This window comes from Ochotona curzoniae, unplaced genomic scaffold (genome assembly GCF_017591425.1).
Source record: "Ochotona curzoniae isolate NIBS_2020 unplaced genomic scaffold, NIBS_Ocur_1.0 scaffold_4505, whole genome shotgun sequence".
Lineage (NCBI taxonomy): Eukaryota > Metazoa > Chordata > Mammalia > Lagomorpha > Ochotonidae > Ochotona > Ochotona curzoniae.
In genome coordinates, this window is record NW_024467118.1 from 12,736,036 (window position 1) to 12,755,716 (window position 19,681).

At 42.5% G+C, this 19,681-nt stretch overlaps 1 protein-coding gene across 1 annotated transcript in view; it reads left to right on the top strand.

Moving 5' to 3' along the window:
• The window catches only part of LOC121146583 (cytosolic beta-glucosidase), a 93,505-nt gene extending 78,236 nt beyond the window's left edge, over positions 1-15,269 (top strand). The window contains exon 5 of the mRNA XM_040966083.1: positions 15,009-15,269. Within this exon, the coding sequence (XP_040822017.1) occupies positions 15,009-15,211 (203 nt within the window). The 3' untranslated portion in view covers positions 15,212-15,269. The remainder of the gene's footprint in view (positions 1-15,008) is intronic.
• Positions 15,270-19,681: the final 4,412 nt, after the last annotated feature.

Sequence of the window (19,681 nt, forward strand, 5' to 3'; positions counted from 1 at the left end):
TTCTTCTTAAGTGGGAATAATAACAACATCAACCTTTTGGGATTGTTGGAAAGAATAAATGAAATATTCATATAACACTTGAAGCAGTGCTTGGTGCCTGTAACACCGACTGCATGTGAATTTGTCCTGTCTTATTCACTTTGAAATAAGGCATATCTCCCTCAAATATTCAAGAAAGTGGCTATTAGAGGGGATCAGTGAAAGTTTGAAGGAAGCGGGGGCGGGGCTTGTAAGTTTCCCAACTCCTGCGGAGTAGCTTGTGATAGAGTGGATCTATTCCAATTCAAAGCCAGCATTGATAAGATAAATTAATGACATGTAAAGGTTCGAAGTCTTGGCATGACTGGGGCAACCCTCTGTTGATGACATACTTCCATTGCCCGATGGCTTTCTCTCCCCTGCAAGTCTGTGCAGTGAAATAGAAAGTGTTCAGTCCCTGTGCCCTGTGTATGTCAACTACTCTCCCCCATGTGCTTGTCACTGACAACATCATCAGTACTGCCAGTAAGTGGCAGTTACTTCTTTACTGTATCTTCATGTCTGCCATGTAATTGTTAAAAACTTGATTTGCAATGATTGAGTCTACATTCCTCATTTTGAAGACCAAATAGGTTATAATCTTTTGATGATACATTTCAAGTACTCTTTGAAAGTTGAACCATGGGGTCAAGGTGAATAAGACAACATCATAGCAGGCCAGGCTCAGCCACTGTGTCATTGTGCATGATGGTTATGCTGACGTTTCTTATATAAAATCCATTTCTAAAATCTCAGTACTTATAAACTGTACTATTTGTGTAAATTTAGAAATGTTAGCAAAGAACCCTGAAAAGATTCTCATGTCATGTCATCCATTTCCAACAATTCATTTCACCAAGTGGACAGTCTCAGACACCTGTGGCTGTTGGCCCGAGCTGAGTAGAACAGAGGTATGTTGGGGCTTCCACATGCCTCACCCTATACAGGGCTTGGGAGATTCCAATGAAATACACAGAAAACCACATCTAAGAACTTGGAAAAGGACATGGAAACATGGAATTAAAAGATCAGCTTGATTTGGTATAAAATATTTTTAAATCCATGCTTAGTGGTTTCTTCTTTTTTCATAATACATAGTTTCCACGAACTTTTTGAGAAGCTCTCTTGGCTCTAAATCATTCACAGCACTGTCTTTACTTGCCAGTAAAACCTTACACATCTTAGAAGTTTCTATTCAGACATCTGTCTCTCGCAGTGTGCTCTCTGACCTCCTCAGGAGAATCACAACATCCATTCTATTGTCAGGGCAGTGTGTTCTATAACCCACGTCCCTCTGCAGGCCCCAACCAGTGCAGTTTTCGGTCTACTTCCTCATGATCCTGTCTGTGAACTCCCTGAGGACACGAACTGCACAACTGGCCTCTCAGTCTTCACAGTAGGAGCAAGTCTGGCACACAGTAGTTGCTCAATGAATATTAGCTGAACGACTAATGAACAAGGCGTGCTTCTCAAACACTGGCCAGGAAAAGGAGTTATGGGCTCGCTTTGGAAAGACTCCTACGTCCATCCACCCTGCCACAACCTCACAGTTGTGTGAAGGCCAGCCTAAAGTCACATCAACCATTCTCCTGTCTTAGCAGGGCCCTCTGACTGAACTGCTTCTGTCTTTCCAGACTGACTGGGAGCAACATTGCTGAAGTCCCCAAGGTGGAGAAGGAGAGATAATTCATGGCCCTCACTCTCAGAGCTATGAAAGTTTTATTTTCTAAATAAGTATTGATCACAGTTTACAAAATACTGTAAACCTGTATAATTAAAATGAATGAGACCAGTCATCACTGGACAGTGCGTGGCAAAGTACAAGAGAAGACATATTCTTCAGGTGCTTGTGGTGTTATAATTGCACTTGCTTGGAAAGCTTATTAAAAACCTTGCAGGTGCGATGTTTCATCACAGACTAGTGAACCTTTGAAAGATATGCATAATAAACAAAGTTTGAAATATGTTTTTATTCCAGGCCATATGGTCCTGTCTGGAGCTTTCCTGAATCTTTGGGTCAGTTCATTGTTGAAAGATAGGCTTGCAAGGACCCACCTCTCGGCGCAGCTGTCAGAGCCCTATCAGAATGAATCTGCTTTTGCCTGATTATTTATTTTATGTGGCTCTGGAATGAGCCCAGCCTCGCTCAGTAGCTGAAATGTGCTGAGCAAAGTCTCTCCCCTGAACAGCTTGTGGCCGTATCACCAGGCAGTGTCCTTCCTTGTCCTTAAAAGGCAGACGAGCGAGACTTGTGCATTAGGCCAGGACAGGCGGTCTGGGTGAGGCATGCCCACCTGGGCTTGAACTTGGTGCCAGCAAAATATACACGGTCACATTTTAAAGAGGTGTCATGGTTCTCCTTAACTCTGTTACTAGCTTTCCTGAATCTCCCGACTCCTCGCCGTTCCACTGGCTTTCCTTCCTAAGTATCAGTAGCCATTCTGCGAACTGTCTACTCCTGTGATGTTGATAATGTGTTCGCTATCTTACCTATTTATGTAAATCTGGTCACTATGCAACTGTCCCTCAGCAACCTCTGTGCTGAGATTTGGGAGTGTAGCATCCCAAGTCCTCAGCCAGCTCAGCACCCAGAGTGGAAGGCTGTCACGGAACACATGATTGGCTCCGAGTTTTTCATCTGTTACAACAAGCAAGCCAGAATATTAAGTGAATGTGTGTAGCAGCAGTACCCAGATGTGGATTTGGATTTATCATTCCCAAATGACAGCTATCCTGATAGGAACAGTAGTATTTATGATATTTATACAGTAATAAGATGCAAGTGGGTTTAAAGGAGGACCAGAAAAAAGAAGTTGAGAAAAACGTGTTAGGATTAGTCTAGTAATTCAGGGTTCAGCTTAACAGTTACAATCTGAAAATCAATTTTTAAAGATTTATTTATTCATTTTTATCGTAAAGTCAGATTTATAGAGAAGCAGAGACAGAAAGATCTTCTATCAGCTGGTTCTCTCCCCAAGTGGTCATAACAGCCAGAGCTGAGACAATCCAAAGCCAGGAGCCGGGAGCCACCTCCAGGTCTCCCATGCAGGCGCAAGGCCCCACGGCTTTGAGCTGTCCTCTGCTGCTTTCCCAGGCCACAGGTAGGGAGCTGGATAGGAAGTGCAGCAGCCAGAATACAAATTAGCATCCATATGAGATCCCAGTGCATGCAAGGTGAAGACTTTAGCCACTATGCTATAGCACTGGGCCCCTGAAAATAAGTTCTTTAGGTAAACTGCATGTTTTCTTTCATCCCTATATTCAGTGTTGCTTTTTCTTTTTTAAAAAGTATACCCATGGGAGTTCTTGCTACTCCTAGACTGGTGGGACCAGAACTTAGCCTTTAACCCAAGTATGAAAATATAGAACTCTGATATTTCTCCCAAGGGAACAAGTACTTCCTAAGCACTATTCCTAGGTGGCTGTGTTGGGTAGAGATAGGCTATTTCTCTATAGAAGTAGATTAATATTTTTACAGACAAAAATTCTATCTATTTCAAGGTGTATCTCTTGATCAAGAGATAAGATCATACGATGGAAGATGCCTTCGTCAGGCGCTCTAGTTGGTACCCTAAGGGACTCTTGCAACCAAAATCTCACCAGGCAAGTTTAGTGCTGTGCCCAAATAGGGGGAAGGGAGCACCATCTGAATCTAGAATGTTCAGAGTTCACAGATCCAGGGGAAACCCTCAAGATGACTGCCCTGGAGAAACATCAGAAGTCAGTGTCATCAGCCAGTGCAATTGTTGAGAATACCTCCCATGGGAAGCCAGGGGAAACTGGTGGGAAAACCCTGTCCTGAATGAATGGAAACACGAGTAGTTTATTATTCAGATTCAGATGCTGGGTGAAAAATTCGGAATCCATAGCCACTGAATCCATAGTCCATTCGGAATCCATATCCATTGTTCAGCCTGCAGATGCTGTGAGTCCAAAGCCCACAACGAAACAGTGACAGCAGAGTCTCATTTAGATGTGGTTGGACAACTCATGCAGCCAGCCTAACTTCCTTCTTCCCCACCTCACATGTCTCGTTCCCTCTTCTAAATGCTTCCTAGGGAGGCATTTGGAAGAGAACAGACTAAGTCCTTATTTGTCTTCATGGGACTTTCAGTTTTATAGGACAGATAGACAATAGAAAAATGAGTAAATACATAAATAAGATATTTTCATGTAATGATTTAAACCACAAAAAGTAGTATGTGATGACATGAGAGAGAATGAGGTGATTGAGAATAAAATGTTTGAGATTAATAAAAAGGTGTGAATCTGAGTCAGGACTTGGAAAGAGCCATCGGTGATGACTGGGAGCAAAGATCTAAGCTGATGGAGAAGTCGGTGTAAAGGCACAAGCTCAGCATATTTCAAGGAAAAAGAAAATTCCAGCGTACTGGCTCATAGAGGACAGAAACATGGAGGAGACTGAGCAGGGGTCTGACCATGTTGGTTCCTACATACCCCAGCAGGATTTCTGTTCTCAGGGTACTCATGGTTCAGGTGCTTCTCCTACATCCACTCACTTTGTGGTGGCCATGTGGTCCAGCTGTGTGCTTCCCGTAGTGGCTTTGCCTCTCGAGTGTCACGTACAGTGCTTGCATCCTTGGTTTACAATCTTATTGTAACATCCCTATGGAAAGGTCATGTGCCTTGCAGTCATATATAACCTCAGCTTCCATTCCTGGTATTGTTTTATAGGAGGGGTGGCTTTTACAAAATTATATCCACAGAAAGTATCTCTTGTGTTTTTTGTGTTTTTATCATTGGGATATATGAGGCATTTATGGCTGCTTATTGGTGTCATTGGATTTGCTTATTCCTGAGTGTTGGGGTGTTATAAGGCCTCTTTTCTTCAAATTCTGTTCCTCAGCCGTGATTTCAATTATTCTATGCAGAATTTACATGGTCATGTCACAAAATACTTTGAGCTCTGTGCCTTCTTCCTAAAAACTTTCCAGTTCTTTGAAGGTCCTAGAAAGCACAGGAAAGTCATCGAAAACAAGGCTTGATTTATTAACTTCCGTACCACTCTTCTGACACATGTCTATATCCAGTGTTTTGTATCTAAAAGATTGACAATGCGATCCGTTAACTGGTGCTGACTTTGCTTGCTCATCTCTTTCAGCCCCGATAGGCCAGTGAATTGTGAAAAGCCTGTTGATTTCCCGGGTCTGATGGTTCTGACTCTGTCCTTCTTCCCTTATGCCACCCAGAGCTGGCGCCCCCTGGAGTCCTCGTGATTTACTGCAATTGCTGTCAAAGATTTGATTTCTTCATACACCCAAATCTATTCGTCATGGAGGTTATGGTACCCTTTCAAACATGAAAATTACCTTAGGTCTTTCCATGCTTAAAAATCATTAGTGATTTTTCATATTTGGATAAAGCTAAAAAATCTGTGACATTTTTGTAAGGAGTGCCTCTCCTGGGTTTGTGAGTTTCCCTGTTACTTTCTGTGATTTCCATCATGTTGTCCTTATCATGTACCCTGCACATAGTGTAAAATTTCAAACATCTGAGCTCCCGCACATGCCCTGTTGTTTCTTCTTGTATTGCTTTTGTCCATCTTCATTGTGTGCCCCGGATATATGTCACGCTTTCTGGCTGGCTAATGTTTGTTGAATATGCTTGTTCCTCTGGAGAAATGTCCAGACTTTAGAGTTCTGTTGAGCTAACCTACAGGTTGAGAGTTCCTGCCTTTCTCTGGACCAGTGTCACAGACATTGATTAGACTTATCCATGTGAGTGCAAAATTCAAAGGTGAACAGCTTTGGAAATTTAGAACCCAAGGGCTGGTGAGAAAGGCTGCAGATACCCACTGTTAACAAAAACTAAGAAAACAGATTTATTTGAAAAGAGATGTACTGTGTGAGAGAGAGAGGGAGAGATACATACGTGGATAGGCTGCTAGGGATTGACTGGTTCACCCTCCAGCTGTTCCCAACAAACAGAACTGGGCTAGGCTGGAGCCAGCAGGCTTGGACTCCATGGGGGCTTTGCATGTGGGTGGCATGCTTCTTTCCCAGATGCTTGGGAAGGGAACTAGATCAAAAGTTGAGCAGCTAGGACTTGAACTGAGGGTTGCTGTTGTTGTAGGCAGAAGCTTAACCCTCTGTACTACATGCTGACATGCACTTTTTAAGGATTACAGTATCTGTGTGGTGTCATTTTTGGTACAGAAAAAAACCAAGGTTCTAATGACTGCCGACATTAGAAGAAAGATGAATTTTGGCAGCAACATGTAGTAAGGGCGTAGTGCTCGCTGGTTGTTTGCGGCTGAGGCCCCTTCTTCTGACAGCCAGTCCCACGGTTTAATTTTGTGTACCTTTGAGGTGCTTTGAGGCGTGCTCATTTCCTCAGTCTGAACCCTTTGCTACTTTATTGGTCAATGTCGGCCTTTGTTACTTAGAGCTCAGAAAGAACCCTAGGCTCTTGTTGTCCTTGGGCCCAGGTTATATATAGTCCACTGCGGAAAACTCCCCTATAATCCCATTTGCCCCACCTTTGCTGATCAGGAGACATCTTCCCACTACAGTGTACGGTCAAGACGCAGAATGGTGTAGCGTAGTGACTCAGCAGGAACCCTGCTTATCTTGACTTAATTTGATGCATGGATTTTTCCAACGTTACCTAACTTCTGTGTATCGATTCTCTTATCTGTAAATCAGGGCCAATCATAACATCTAACTCCTAGATTGATCATAAAGATTAAATGGTTATTGCCCGCATGGAACCCTTGGACTGGACCCACATGCCCAAAAAATGTTGGCAGATGCATTGTTCTTCCTCTCAGTTCCTACTTGCTTCCTTTCATTCTACTTTTCAGGCTATCCTTCGGCACTTACAGGGTGATGATCAGAGATATGCCTTCCACATAGGCTGTAATCTCTATCCAAGAGGAGCTGTTTGTTTTGTTCGTTGTTATGTCCCCGGTTCCTAGCACAGTGTATGTTTAAACAAACACAGGGTGAGTATTGTAGGATTTCAGGGACTTTTGACAGATGCCTTCTTTATTCCCGGCACACCAAAGCAGGGGTACTTCGGGCTGTGTTCCTGGCAGCGTCTTGTTGTTTTCCCTGATGATCTTCCATGACCCACAGCTGACCCATTGTCACAGCGCACAACCCTGTCCCAGATGCAGCCCTTTCCCCTGCCTGCCCTGATTTTTCTGGTTCTCAGCACGGAGCATTTAGTGCTGACTCTACACCCTCCAAAAGCCGTCTGGAGCCAGATGGGAGGAAGAGATAAAACAGATTTCATTCATTGCCCTCCCAGACTCTGAGTGAAATCCCAGCAACAACAATAGCAATGACAAAGTCATGCATATTGAGTGTTTACTATAAAAGAGACATTATTCATGGAGCTTTATATGTATTTGTTTAATGCTCACCAACAATCCAGCAAAGAAGATTCTACTGCCCTCATTTTGCAGGGGAGAAAGTTAAGGTGAGAACGGAAGGGAAAGAGGGAAGGAAGGCAACTTTCAGGGTTAGGAGAGAGCTGGCCTTCCTGAGAAGAATTTTAATTCCCATAAGACCTTGTCTGCTGGAGCAGAAGTAACTGTAAAAGTAATATTGATGGAGAAATTATAGAAGATGGCATGGAAGTGTACCGATTCTCAGAGCAACTTTACAATTGAAGTATTTCATTTGTTCCCTTTCAATGGCTGGCTACTTACAATCTCTTCCCAAGCCCAGATTCCTGTAAGTAGTAAAAATGGTACACGTAATTAAGGAACCTGTGGAGCTCATTTCTGGCTAATTGGCACTTTCCTATGAAATATTTAAAAATGAGCTTTTGGTTGTTAAAAACTCCCTTTGAGGAGAATTCTAGTTGCCACCAGGAGCCCCCATCTGCACTGGGGCCTTCTGTGCTGAAAGGATTTGGGCATCTTCACAGATGCTGTCCAGCCACCAGTATTCAGCTGGAGTTAAGGGGCTTACGGTGCATTTTCTATGTTTAGATCTTCCTGATGTTTTTATTTTGGTTTTCTGAAGAGAGGAGAAAACAGCCGGTGTGCCACTTCTCTTATGGGAACTGCAATACAGCTAAAGATGTTCTCCAAATGGAATGTTCCTGTGCCTTCCAACCAAACGTGGAGAAGTACATTTCCAAAGTTAGCATGGGGGCAATTGCCAGAAAATCAGCTTCCGACTGTGTCCCTGCAAGGCCTTCTCTCGCCTGCCTTGACAGACTCAGAGAGAAGCTCATTAGCCCCCAGAAACATCAGGTGGGTGGTTTGGGACTTGCAGCCCAGTGGGTGACCACTGTAAAAGAGCATGCTGCATTATTTCCCTGTGGCTTCCATAACAAATTACTGGAAACCTGGGGACTTAAAACAATGAAGAGGGGGGCTCTGTCACAGTGGTGAAGGCCAGGAGTCCAACATTCCAGTGTTAGCAGGATCAGTTGATTCTAGAAGCTTTGGGGGAGAAATTCTTCCATGTTTTTCTACTCATGTCTGGTGGCTAGTGAGAATTCTCGTTGATCTCTGGCATGTAGCCGATGCATCCCTCCAAGCTCCGTCACCTTCTTCCTTGTGTGTCCTCCGCTTCTCGTTAAGGACAATGTTTTGTATTTAGGCTCAATATTATCTTTGGCCATAAGAAAACCAGTATTATGTCACCAAATAAGGTTTCATTCACAGGTTTTCAAGTCCTCTCCGTTGAGAGGACTTCTTCTGATCCACCAGGCATGAAGTTAGCCTTCAGCTAAGCTGTGGCCTGAGTATGCAGCAGCCCCATGGTGCCTTGATGTTCATCCATGTATGCAAGTGGCACAGCCCGGACTCTTTATATGTATGTTCAGCTGTATCATTAAGCACAGAACTCCTGGCCTACCACTATTAGAGAAGGAATGAGGGTGATCCTCCAACATTAAAGATGTGTCTGAGGTTGGAAATTATACATCATCTCTCACAGCTTATCCTCAGCTTCTGTGTCTCAAATTTGATTGGGTGTAAAATCATTCAGGGACCTGAAGCAGATACTCTGGGTCCCAGTCTGCATTAGATTCTGTGTACTCCCATAACAAAACCCTGTAGCTGTCCAGCTTAAACAGAGACTTGCTTTTCTGAAAGTCCCTGGTCAGGCTGTCAGGTGGTTTGGCTTCACCTGTGGCCTCTCATTGCCCTGCAGATAATTACCTCTTTGCTACAACCACACACCATCTTTCTTCTGTCCACAAGCAGCCCTAATTCATTTTCTCTCTCTCACACACACACTACTACTACTTTTTCTTCTTCCTCTTCATCCTCCTCCTCTCCTGTTCCTCTCTCTCCTTCCCCTCCCTCCTCCCCACACCTTCTCCTCCTCCCCTTCTTCTCTTCTTTCCTCCTTTTCTTTCTTTCTCTCTCCCTTCCTTTCTGTTTATTTTCTTCTTGTTCTTATTCATCTTCCCTTCTTTTTTCTTCTCCTTCTTCTTATCCTTCTCTCTCTCTCTCTCTTTGTCTCTTCATCTCTCTCTGTATCTCTGTCGTCTCCCCACTCTTTCTCTGCAGGGGCCAGATAGTAAAAAGCAATAGAAATCCATCATGAGCTGTGGGCAGTGCCATCTCATTTCATCTTTACCATAGGCCCCGGAAGGCAAAAGGAGCATTTCTAGAATGTTTCTGTAGCTTACTTTGCAGAGAAGTAAGAGGTGCCTTTCAGCGAGCAACAGTTGCAACTGATTTACAGTACAAGCCTGTAGTGACTCCTTTCCCAAGTATATCACATTGGGTTTTGGAGATCCCTAAACTTGAAAAAAAAATTTCCATGTTTGTTAAGGAATACATAATTGTTACCTATGATTACATTTTGAAATATCTGCAATAATAACTGGAGGTGCCTCCCTTCAAAAAGAAATTGCATGTGCACCTGCCAGGCACTTGGGGTACTACCAGAATGGGAACACTTGAGTTCAAGATCCACACTCAACATTGTTGAACCACCATGTGACTTAAGATGTTCCAATGACTCTTTAGTTCCTGGCTCTCTCACTATTAACTCAAATGATTGGTCTTTTGCAGGTGTTACTTTTCTGTGCCTAAGGGTTCTTGCTAGATTTCACATTTAGTATGCCTTTTGTTTGACATATTCTTCACCCTAGGTGTGTTTCTCCTTGTCAACTTGCCTAATATTGGAAAAGGCCACAGAAAATTAAGTGCTGTGTCAGTGGGTATCAAGTCCACGTTTCACATTTGCCCTCATAATTCTCTTCTAAATTGTCAGCTATCTATTGTCTTGAGGAAGATTTATTTTCTTAAAAGTATGTTATACTTTGTACTTATTTTTATTAGGGGATTTGCTCAAATAATGAAACTGACCATTACCTGATTGCAGAAACCTAGAGCATTTATTTTTTCCTCTGTTTCATTCCTGGGGTTTCTCTTCTATGAGCCAGGTGCCCCTTGCACTGTCCTGAATCGTTTCGCAGATTCTTGTCTTAGCAGCATGGGAGTGTGGATACATGGCTTGTCTGAATCTTGCCGCATTCATGAGTCCTCCATTGTCTCAAACAAAGGCTGAGTCTAGGGATTGTGGAAGAGGTTTCACATTGGTGTTGAGCTTTGAAATGTGACAAACAGAGCAGACAGGGTTCATAAGCCAGAACGCGAGAGAAGCACTATGAAAGGAGGAGTTTCTTTTCTTTCTTTCCTTTTTCAAATAATAAATTAATCTTATTTTTTATGATGTTTACATACTTGAGGTATGCATGCCCATGTGGACCACCAGTTATGGTGGGGAGGGTAGCAGCGTGGCTCTGCAGGGGCTGGACTGGGCAGGGCCAGATCAAAGCAAAGCACACTAACATTTTCAGGAGCCAGAACAAGGTGCAAGCTGGTTGAGCCAGGCTAGGCTATCACACCTACTGCTTTGCATGAAAGTCAGGGATGGGGACAGGCTGGGCAGGGCTAGGCTGTAGCACCCACCAGCAAGAGTTGGGACTGGGGGCAGGCTAGGCCAGTCAGACGACAGCATCTGATGGCAAAAGCCAAGCTGGGTGATGGATTATGCTGGGCTGGGTCAGAGCAACCATTGGCATGCACAAGATCTGTGGCTGGGAGTGAGCTTGATCAGGGAGTTAAGGTGACACCCCGGCAGAAGAGCTGGAATATGGGTGAGTTTCTGAAGTAAATGCATGTTGTGAAAATTTTGACTTTGTCTCCATTGTGATGTGGCCCTTGTTCTCAGATCTCGGGAGGTAATCTTTGTTACCCTCAGTAAGAATATTTTTGCTTAGAGAGGTGGCTGCTCATCCCAGGAAGGCCAACTGGAGGATCTGCAATGGCTGCTTTGTGTCACCAGGTGTCACATGGCAAGGGACATGTACTTGTTCATTGTTCACATAGGCAGTCAGTTCATCGGAATGTAATATCGCCCCCAGGAGTGATGTTAGACCCTGATGCCCAGGTGTGCTTTTTGTGGCTGCCAATGTGTGCCATCCCATGTCAACACCAGAAGTGAAATGCATTCCAATTTCAAAGGTAGAAACCAAAGCTAAGCTTATGCTTGAAACCTCTCTGACCCTGTTTTTGGCATTTCTTTAGTTGAGTCCTATCTCGGTCTTTGCCTATAGTAAACTATCCTTACAGGTATAGAAGATTACCATGAGTTTTCTAAGAAATTATCAAGATTCAGCATGATGTTAGAAACTGCTTGAACTTGCAGTTGGTATGGTCTTATAATTGAGAATGTGTCTTCAGTAGTTTCAGTTTGGTGGTGTGTATATGTGTGCGTGTGCAGAGTACTACACCAGCATGCATTTTGATCACTAGAACAACCTGACAGTTATTAACATCCCAATAAGCTTAGCTCTTTTTGTCCTTGTATTTTTGCATCCAGCCTACTGACTGTGAAGCCCTTTCCATTGGCCTTATAATCTATAATCTGAGACTCTAGAATGATGTCATTTTATTCCAGCGTACTGTGCATCCAGCTAAAGCTCCTGTTGGTCTGTGTTTATTTGGCCTCTGATTCTGGTTTAAGACAGAAAGTGAAGTCACATTAGCGTTTTTTTTCTCTACCAAGACTTGAGACCTTATAAATCATGGTGACAAGAAATGTGATGATGTTGCCGTACGTTCCTGAGGAGATTGGAAGAGGAGAGGCGTGCAGGTTCCAGTGTGGTTTTGTAATTTTTCCCAGGGGTGGCACGGTGAGAAGGATTCCAGCAGCCTAGTTGCTCAGCCCTAACTAGGTAATTCTCTACTTGAATGTTCCTGCAATGAAAAGGCACAGACATCTACCAGTGTCATTCAGGCAGTATAGCATTTGCTATGGAACTCCTGGCAGTTAACAGTGAAATTGTCAAGATTTCCTTTTTGTTCCTTTCCAGGCAGGCAGGGCTCCGGTTTTTAATCCCCTGGTTTTGCACATGAATCAATTCTTTTCTGTGTGATCAGTGGGGTTGTATTTGTTTTCAGAAACTATCTGACTGTACACCTGGCAGACTTCCTCATGAGGTAGTTCTGCAAACAAAAAAGAAAATACGCAGTCACACACGCCCAAGTTGAATCACAAGGCAATGGAAACAGTTGCTTTGGGGTGACTATTTAACCTTGACTGTTGTGATGCTTATATGTATGGCCTCCTGGAATTCAAGGCTAGGTTTTTGTAAGTTAGAAAAGCAGCTTCACCTTGATAGAGAGTGGAAGACACATGATCAACAAGGTAGACAGGCAGGGAAAAAACACAGATTGACACTGAAGAAGAATTAAGACGCACCCTGTGTTGTGGTATAGCTTGCAAAGCTGCCACCCAAGATACTGGAATCCAGTGAAGGCAAGGTTTGTATCTTGGTTGCCCTCCTTCTGAGCCAGCGTCTTGATAATAGCCTGGGAAAAGAAGCAGAAGATGGCCCAAATACGTGGGTTTCTGTCACCCATGTGGGAGACCCGGATGAAGCTGATGGTCCCTGACTCTGGCCTGGCCCAGCTCTGACCATCGCAGCCATCCAGAGAATGAACCAGCAGGTGGAAGCTAGCTTACTTTACTGAACTGTTCCTCTCTCTGTAACTTTGACTTTCAAGTAAATAAATTAAAGAAAAAAAAATTTTAAGAAGAAGAGTGGAACTTACTATGCTGGGCATTTATCTAGAGGCATCATTTTGGTTGAAAGCAATTGTCAATATAATTAAGGTCTGGTTTATCACATGAATGTTCATTTCCACACTGCTTACTTAGGATATGAATAACTTGTAAAGCAAACTTGTGTTTTCACTTAATTTTTGCACTGAAAGTATTTGTCCTTCCCATAGATTAGGTTTACTTCTTATAGATCTAAAAAGGACATGTTCAATGCAAAGAGTTATATAACCTCAGAATTTTGCAAAACATAAAATAGGAAGAAAAATGAGATCAACTCATGGATGGAAATGATGGAAGGCAGCATATAGCACTTTGTCACTTTGACATATCAACTCCCAAATCTGTGGATGGGCTCTTGGGTAACCCATAAAAAGTGATATAGAAAATTTATTTGGGCACATATGGGTTTGGGAAGAGATGATCGTTGCTTTGGCTCTTTTCTTTATAGATTTATTATTTTATTGGAAAGACAGAGTTATAGAGAGAAGGAGAGACAAAGAGAAAGAACTCCTATCTTCTGGTTCACTCCCCAAATGACCACAACAGCCAGAGCCAGGAGCCAGGAGTTTCCTCCGGGTCTCCCATGTGGGTGCAGGTTCCCAAGGCTTTGAGTCGTCTTCCTCCGATTTCCCAGGCCTCAAACAGGGTGCTGGATGGGACACAGAGCAGCCAGGACACCAATCCATGGGGAGGGTTAGCCAATTGAACCATTGCACCTGGCCCCATTGCTTTGGCTCTTGAAGTACTTAGAGGTCATTCTTTTTGATGTGGGGCAGAAGGAATTTGCTATCTCTGATTCAATGGAATTAAGAGGTGAAATGGGCGCCGGTTTGTGACCCACTAGCCCCACTTCTCATCCAGCTCCCTGTCTGTGGCCTGGGAAAGCAGTCGAGGATGGCACAAAGCCCTGGGACCCTGCATCCACATGGGAGACCCAGAAGAAGTTCCTGGCTTCTGTCTTTGGATCAACTCAGCTCTGGTCATTGTGGCCACTTATGGAGTGCATCAGCATACATGGAAGATCTTCCTCTGTCTTTCTCTCTGTATATCTGACTTTCAAAAATAAATAAATAAATAAATAAATAAATCTTGAAAGCAAAAAATATGTAAATCCTCATGAGTGAGATCCATGCCCTTCTAAAAAAGATACACAAAGGAGATGTTACTCCTTCTTCCATGTGAAGAAGAGAACATGGTCACCTCTAATGAAAGATGCAACTGCTCTAAAGATATCAAATGTGTTGCCATTTGAAGTCAATGCCTGTTGTTGACAAGGACCCTGTGTGTGAAGTTTTGCTGTTACAGCAACTCAAGCCGACTCACATGGGATGCCACTGTGCTTTTGTCCCTGCACAGTGTGGCATATTTACTGCCTGAGGTTTGTGCTGAACCTTCCAGGGAGATTCTGTTTCCAGAATCACAAAAGCTGTCTCAGTTTGGCCATGGACATGCATGCTAAACACTGGGGCTTCCCCTAACATGATATATCCATTCTTCCAATCCACCAGGGACATTCTAGACAGTGTCTTCGCTTAGTAAACTAAGTACTAGTGGAGAACTTGTGTGTATGAGGGGGGTGTCTGAAAATTGGGAGTTACTAAAAAAATGCACATCAGATGCATTCGAGCAGAAAACTAGAAAAAGAAATTCTTTTACAATTAGTAAATAGAAATGATGGATATTTATAGTTTAAAGCATGATGCTTTGATTTGTTTGTACTCTAAGGGATCCATTAAGCTAATTAACACAAGCATTACCTTACATTTTGTTTTTTTGTGGAAAAGAGAAAAACTAAACAGGTCTCATCCTCTGCCCTGTTGAGTGGAGAAGGAGGCCTCACCACATACCAGTTGATCCGTCTGTGTTCCCAGGAAACTGTCCCAGAAATGCTAACTTTTCTTCTCTCTCTTTTTAAAATTCCAGCTATCCAAATTGACAAAGTCAATCTTCAAATATACTGTGCCTGGTCTCTTTTGGATAATTTTGAATGGAATGATGGATACCGCGTACGGTTTGGCCTCTACCACGTTGATTTTGAAGACCCGGCTAGACCCCGAGTCCCCTACAAATCAGCCAAGGAGTATGCCAAGGTCATTCGAAACAATGGCCTGGAAGAAAAGCCATAGGAAGGATGGCTGCCAGCTGCCAGCTGCCACCAGAAGAGGCTCCTGCTGTTTGAACGGAGAGCTGCTCCGCTCAGAAAACCCTGGTTTGCCTCTGTCATCTCAGTGGCCACTCTTCCCAGCAAATCTGTTGTTATAAAATCTGAATCTGTAGTAGTTGGCCATGTACTTTGTGAGAGTCTGTACTTGTATTTTGATCAGTGAGGCTTTTTAAAAAGTAGAATGTTATGACTGTATTGATTTCTTTTAAATTAAAAATCAGACTTGGAAAATTCAACTTAGAAATTTTTCTAGGAGAGGAAGTACAAAAATACTTGTAATTCTCAACTATAACAACAAACTACAAGTACTGCAGGAATACTTGCTTAGGAATCTGCTTCTCATTACATAAACTATGTTGGTTGACAAATTGTGACATGATTCATCATTTTTCTAGTGCTGAATCAACAGTAAAAATCCAAGGTTAAAAATTAATTGTGTGATTTAGTTATGTATTTCTTTCAACAAATTAATTCATTGACAACCTTTTTAATGTAATGTAGTTGTCCATGCATGAGGCCTACATTTACCTATGGTTGAACAGGTGCATCTTATTATTGGCTAATGAAGCTTTTAAAAGAAATAAAGGAAGTTAGACTTTCACCAAAAAGGTGTTTGAGAGTTGATGTTCAGCAAGAAAAAAAATTCCAATAAGAAATTGGGCATTATTTCTGTGTTTGGACATTTCTTTAAATTTTAGGTACATAAGAAGATTTAAAAACACACAGATTGGTTGGCCAACAGGAGTGTCTATCAAGATGGGGTCGGGATAACCTTTGTTGAAATATCTGGTGTGTGTGGAGCTTGCAAGAATGGGAAGTTCTGCCCTGCCTCCCCACTAGGGTCAGTAACAGGTAGAATGTTCCCTCTGGACTTGGTGTCTGTCTCCAGCAAATTCTCCCAGTAGTTGACTTGGGACCCTCACAGCCCTATGTCAATAGCATTGACTAGAAAACCATGTTTGCAATGGGCTTAACACTAGAAGGTTAAATATTCTGCCCATTTTGCACAGTGAGAGCCTGAGGCCTTTAGGTCATGTCAGTCTATTAGTCCGTCCTTCCTGGACAGCAGCCCTGTGTTCTGTCCAGCCCACAGCAGATGGGGGGCTTTGAAATCCTGACAAGGGGGGAAAAGGAGCAGTGCGCAGGAGGACGTGGGAAGGTGGTTGTCTGTATTCTCACTACGCTTCTCCCACGATGTTGCACATGCTTCGGCATTCTTGTAAGGCTCTGGCTGTGAGCAGACGCTATGTCATTTTTTCTTTTATACACTGTGGTCGATTTCTGGATCGTTTTCATGTTCATAATCAGGGGATTATTTACAGCGAAGAACACTCTCTTGGTAACTTTGAACAAAGTGAAAAAGAATTGGTCATAGTAGTTCAATAAATGTGAGTGCACTGGGGAAAATTATATGAAGATTAAGATAGTATGCACAGGAAATTCCATTACATCTTTGCCACTGGTTTGTTATTTTTATTGTTCAGTGAGACATTATCTCACAATTTGTGTTCATTTAAGAAGCACATTTCCAAATCTTATTTCATTCCTCTCCTATCTAGCCTGTCTTTTTCATTTTTACCATGTATCTTACTTACAATTGATGTGCCCTCTTGCATTATCTTGCAAGACAACTGACTTTTCCTTTTAATTAGGATGCTGCTTTGAGTATTACTCTTCCTACAGGGTATCATTACAAGCTTTACAACAATACAAATGAGCACTGTATTTTTGTTACCAAAACTCAAAAATGAGCATTCATCTTACACATAAAACAATCTGTCACATTTGTCCTAGCAGGTGAAATAAGCATTTTAGCCGCTGGTGCCTGAGCGTTCACATTGTTCTCTGGTTTTCTGCTGGTTTTAAAGGCCAGCTCTTGGTCCCAGAGATGGATCACACGAGCCGTATCCTTGTAATTAATTCTGTGAATTTGTATCGCCAGGAGGTTCAGGTGAAAGAAACAGAAGAAAATGCCAGCAGCCAACACCCTCACAGCCCCTTCTGCATGTCAGTTAGTGCTATTTCTAATTGCTTGGATTAGCATTTGAGGAAAAGATTGATTGGCTTTTGCCTTTCAAAGAAGAGGAGCTCAAATTTTTTTCAACAGAAAAACAGAATTTGTTAATTATGCCTTAAAAAAATCTAGAGACTGTATTTAGACATCATGGAGGTCAGCTGAGATGTGCAAAGCACAGATCGGTGTCTGTTTTATCAAATGTGAAATCACAACGATGGGTTGGATCTTCTCGTTTTTCTTGCTCTACTCTTCTCTTGACCATGTTTTTGAGAGTGTGAGCACATGCCGTTTAGATCTTGGGAATCACTTTTAAGAAAATGGTATTAGTTTTTTGGAATGGTTTTTAATCTTAGGGCAAGTCATTACAGAATTGCAAAAAATGCCTAATCTGAGAGCAGGCCACTTCCCTTTTTGATGTGTAGGGCTGTAGTTTATAACTCCTGAGGGTACCAGGAGGAATTGTCCAGCTAAGCTGTTTATTGATCAGGAAAGTGCAAGTTCTCATTAAGAAACCTGTAAACTAAGAAGTTGGCAACCTTGGCATTGGCAATGGGGTGCTGGTCCATTTTTTATATGTTCTGGGAATTCGTGCTTGGCCTGGACCTTTAATCATTTTGGAAACCAGAGAATAGTGAAAGCATTTGTAATAAATTGACAAAATCTTCAAACATCCAAAATGCAAATTTACATGATAATCCTTAAACACCATTTCTAGTACTCAGTGCTGGGCAGAAAGAGAGTAAATTTCTGAGCGGTATTACAGAGAGAGCAGCGTGTCAATCAAATCTGACGAAATTAATATTGTTTAGTCGCCAGCAGCACACCTCACTTGAGGTCACAGATTCTTCGCTGATACAGAAGTTTAGGCTCTAGCTGTTCTAAGATGGATAAGGTGCAGAATGTAAAGTATGATGAGCTTAAAGAATGAAAAGTGCGGGAAGTTTTGACGTAGTTGCCTTAAGATGAGTTTCAGAAATGCAGGTGTGCACAGGAAGGGAGAACAAACTTCTTACATGACAGTAGCAGGTCAGAAGGAAGGCGTGGTGGAAGTCCCCAGGTTAGAATTGTAGGGAAGGTCTATTCCCACTAGGGCAAGTTGAGGGGTACTTCTTGCGGGGAGCAAGCGGGGCCAGTTTCCCAGGCTTCCTTGCTGTCTGAATGATGACTAGTTTAGGGTATCTTTTCTGAGTGGCTGTGGCATCTCTGACACAAACGAAGTGGCACTATCGTGAGTGCAGGCTCCTAAGCCAGTTGACCTTGGCTGCAGATCTAGCTCTGATGCTTCTTCACCAACTGACAAGCAACTTGCTGAGGTTTCTAGTGCCTCACTCTTCTCCTCTGTCCAATGGGTGCTGCTTTCCTCATCAGGCTGTTGGGAGAATTCAGTTAGCCAGCGGATAGAGATATATCAAGGTTCTGGAACACAGCAAGTTATGGGAAGACATTATTTGTAACCCAGAATCTATTCACTGCAAGCCTCTAATGATTTATGAAGTACAGTTTGGCTTTTCCTCGGTTGTGCCTTTTCTGGTTTCTGCAGTTTTATTGCCAAGGTGACTGTTCTGCCAAGCTGGGATTCACTAGTTGCCCGTCTGCCTCACCCACCTCAATGGCAAAGGATTCCCCTATTACTACTTCTGGTTGGAGTAGTACAGATATGTTTCTTCTTGATAATGTTTTCACATATTTTTCATATTGAGCTAATGTTTCATTATCAGGAAGACATTTTTAAACACAAACTCCAACATGTAAAGTGATTCAGTGAATGCTTGGGTAAAGGAAATGGCTATGAAAAAAACAAACGCTTAAGGAAGTGATTAAATATTCAACAGAAATTGGCCAATATATACTTTGCTGTATCTAGGTTGCACATGATGACAACAAATATTTGAAAATACATGTTCAGTTTCAGGTATTTTTAAACTGATGGCTACCTCTAGTCTACAAGCACTAGTTGATGCATCTGTCTTCAAGATGATGTCTTTTTGGCCAGTATTTTCCAACTCCTTCCTGCAATTACTTTCAGACACTGATAGTCCTCTTCTTAACCTCTCTTTTATTTACCCAACTTGTTTAGAGGTCATTCTTACATGACAATATGTGGTATTTATCTTTTGTTTCGTTCCTGGCTTGTTTCGCTTCACTTGGTGCCCTGCAGACTCATCCGTATTGTCCTAAATAAAACTGTTAAAGACTGAATGTGTGTGTATATGCCCTGTTTTTTCTTTATCCTTTTATATGTTGTTGGACAATTAGGCTGACATTGTATCTTGATTATTGTGAATAATGCTGTGATGGATATTGGAGGGAAGACAAGTCTTTGGGCTACTTACTCTACTTCTTTTGGATCAATGCCCAGAAATGGGATTTGGGGGTCATATTGTGGTCCCAGCTTTAACTTTTGAGGAGCTCTGT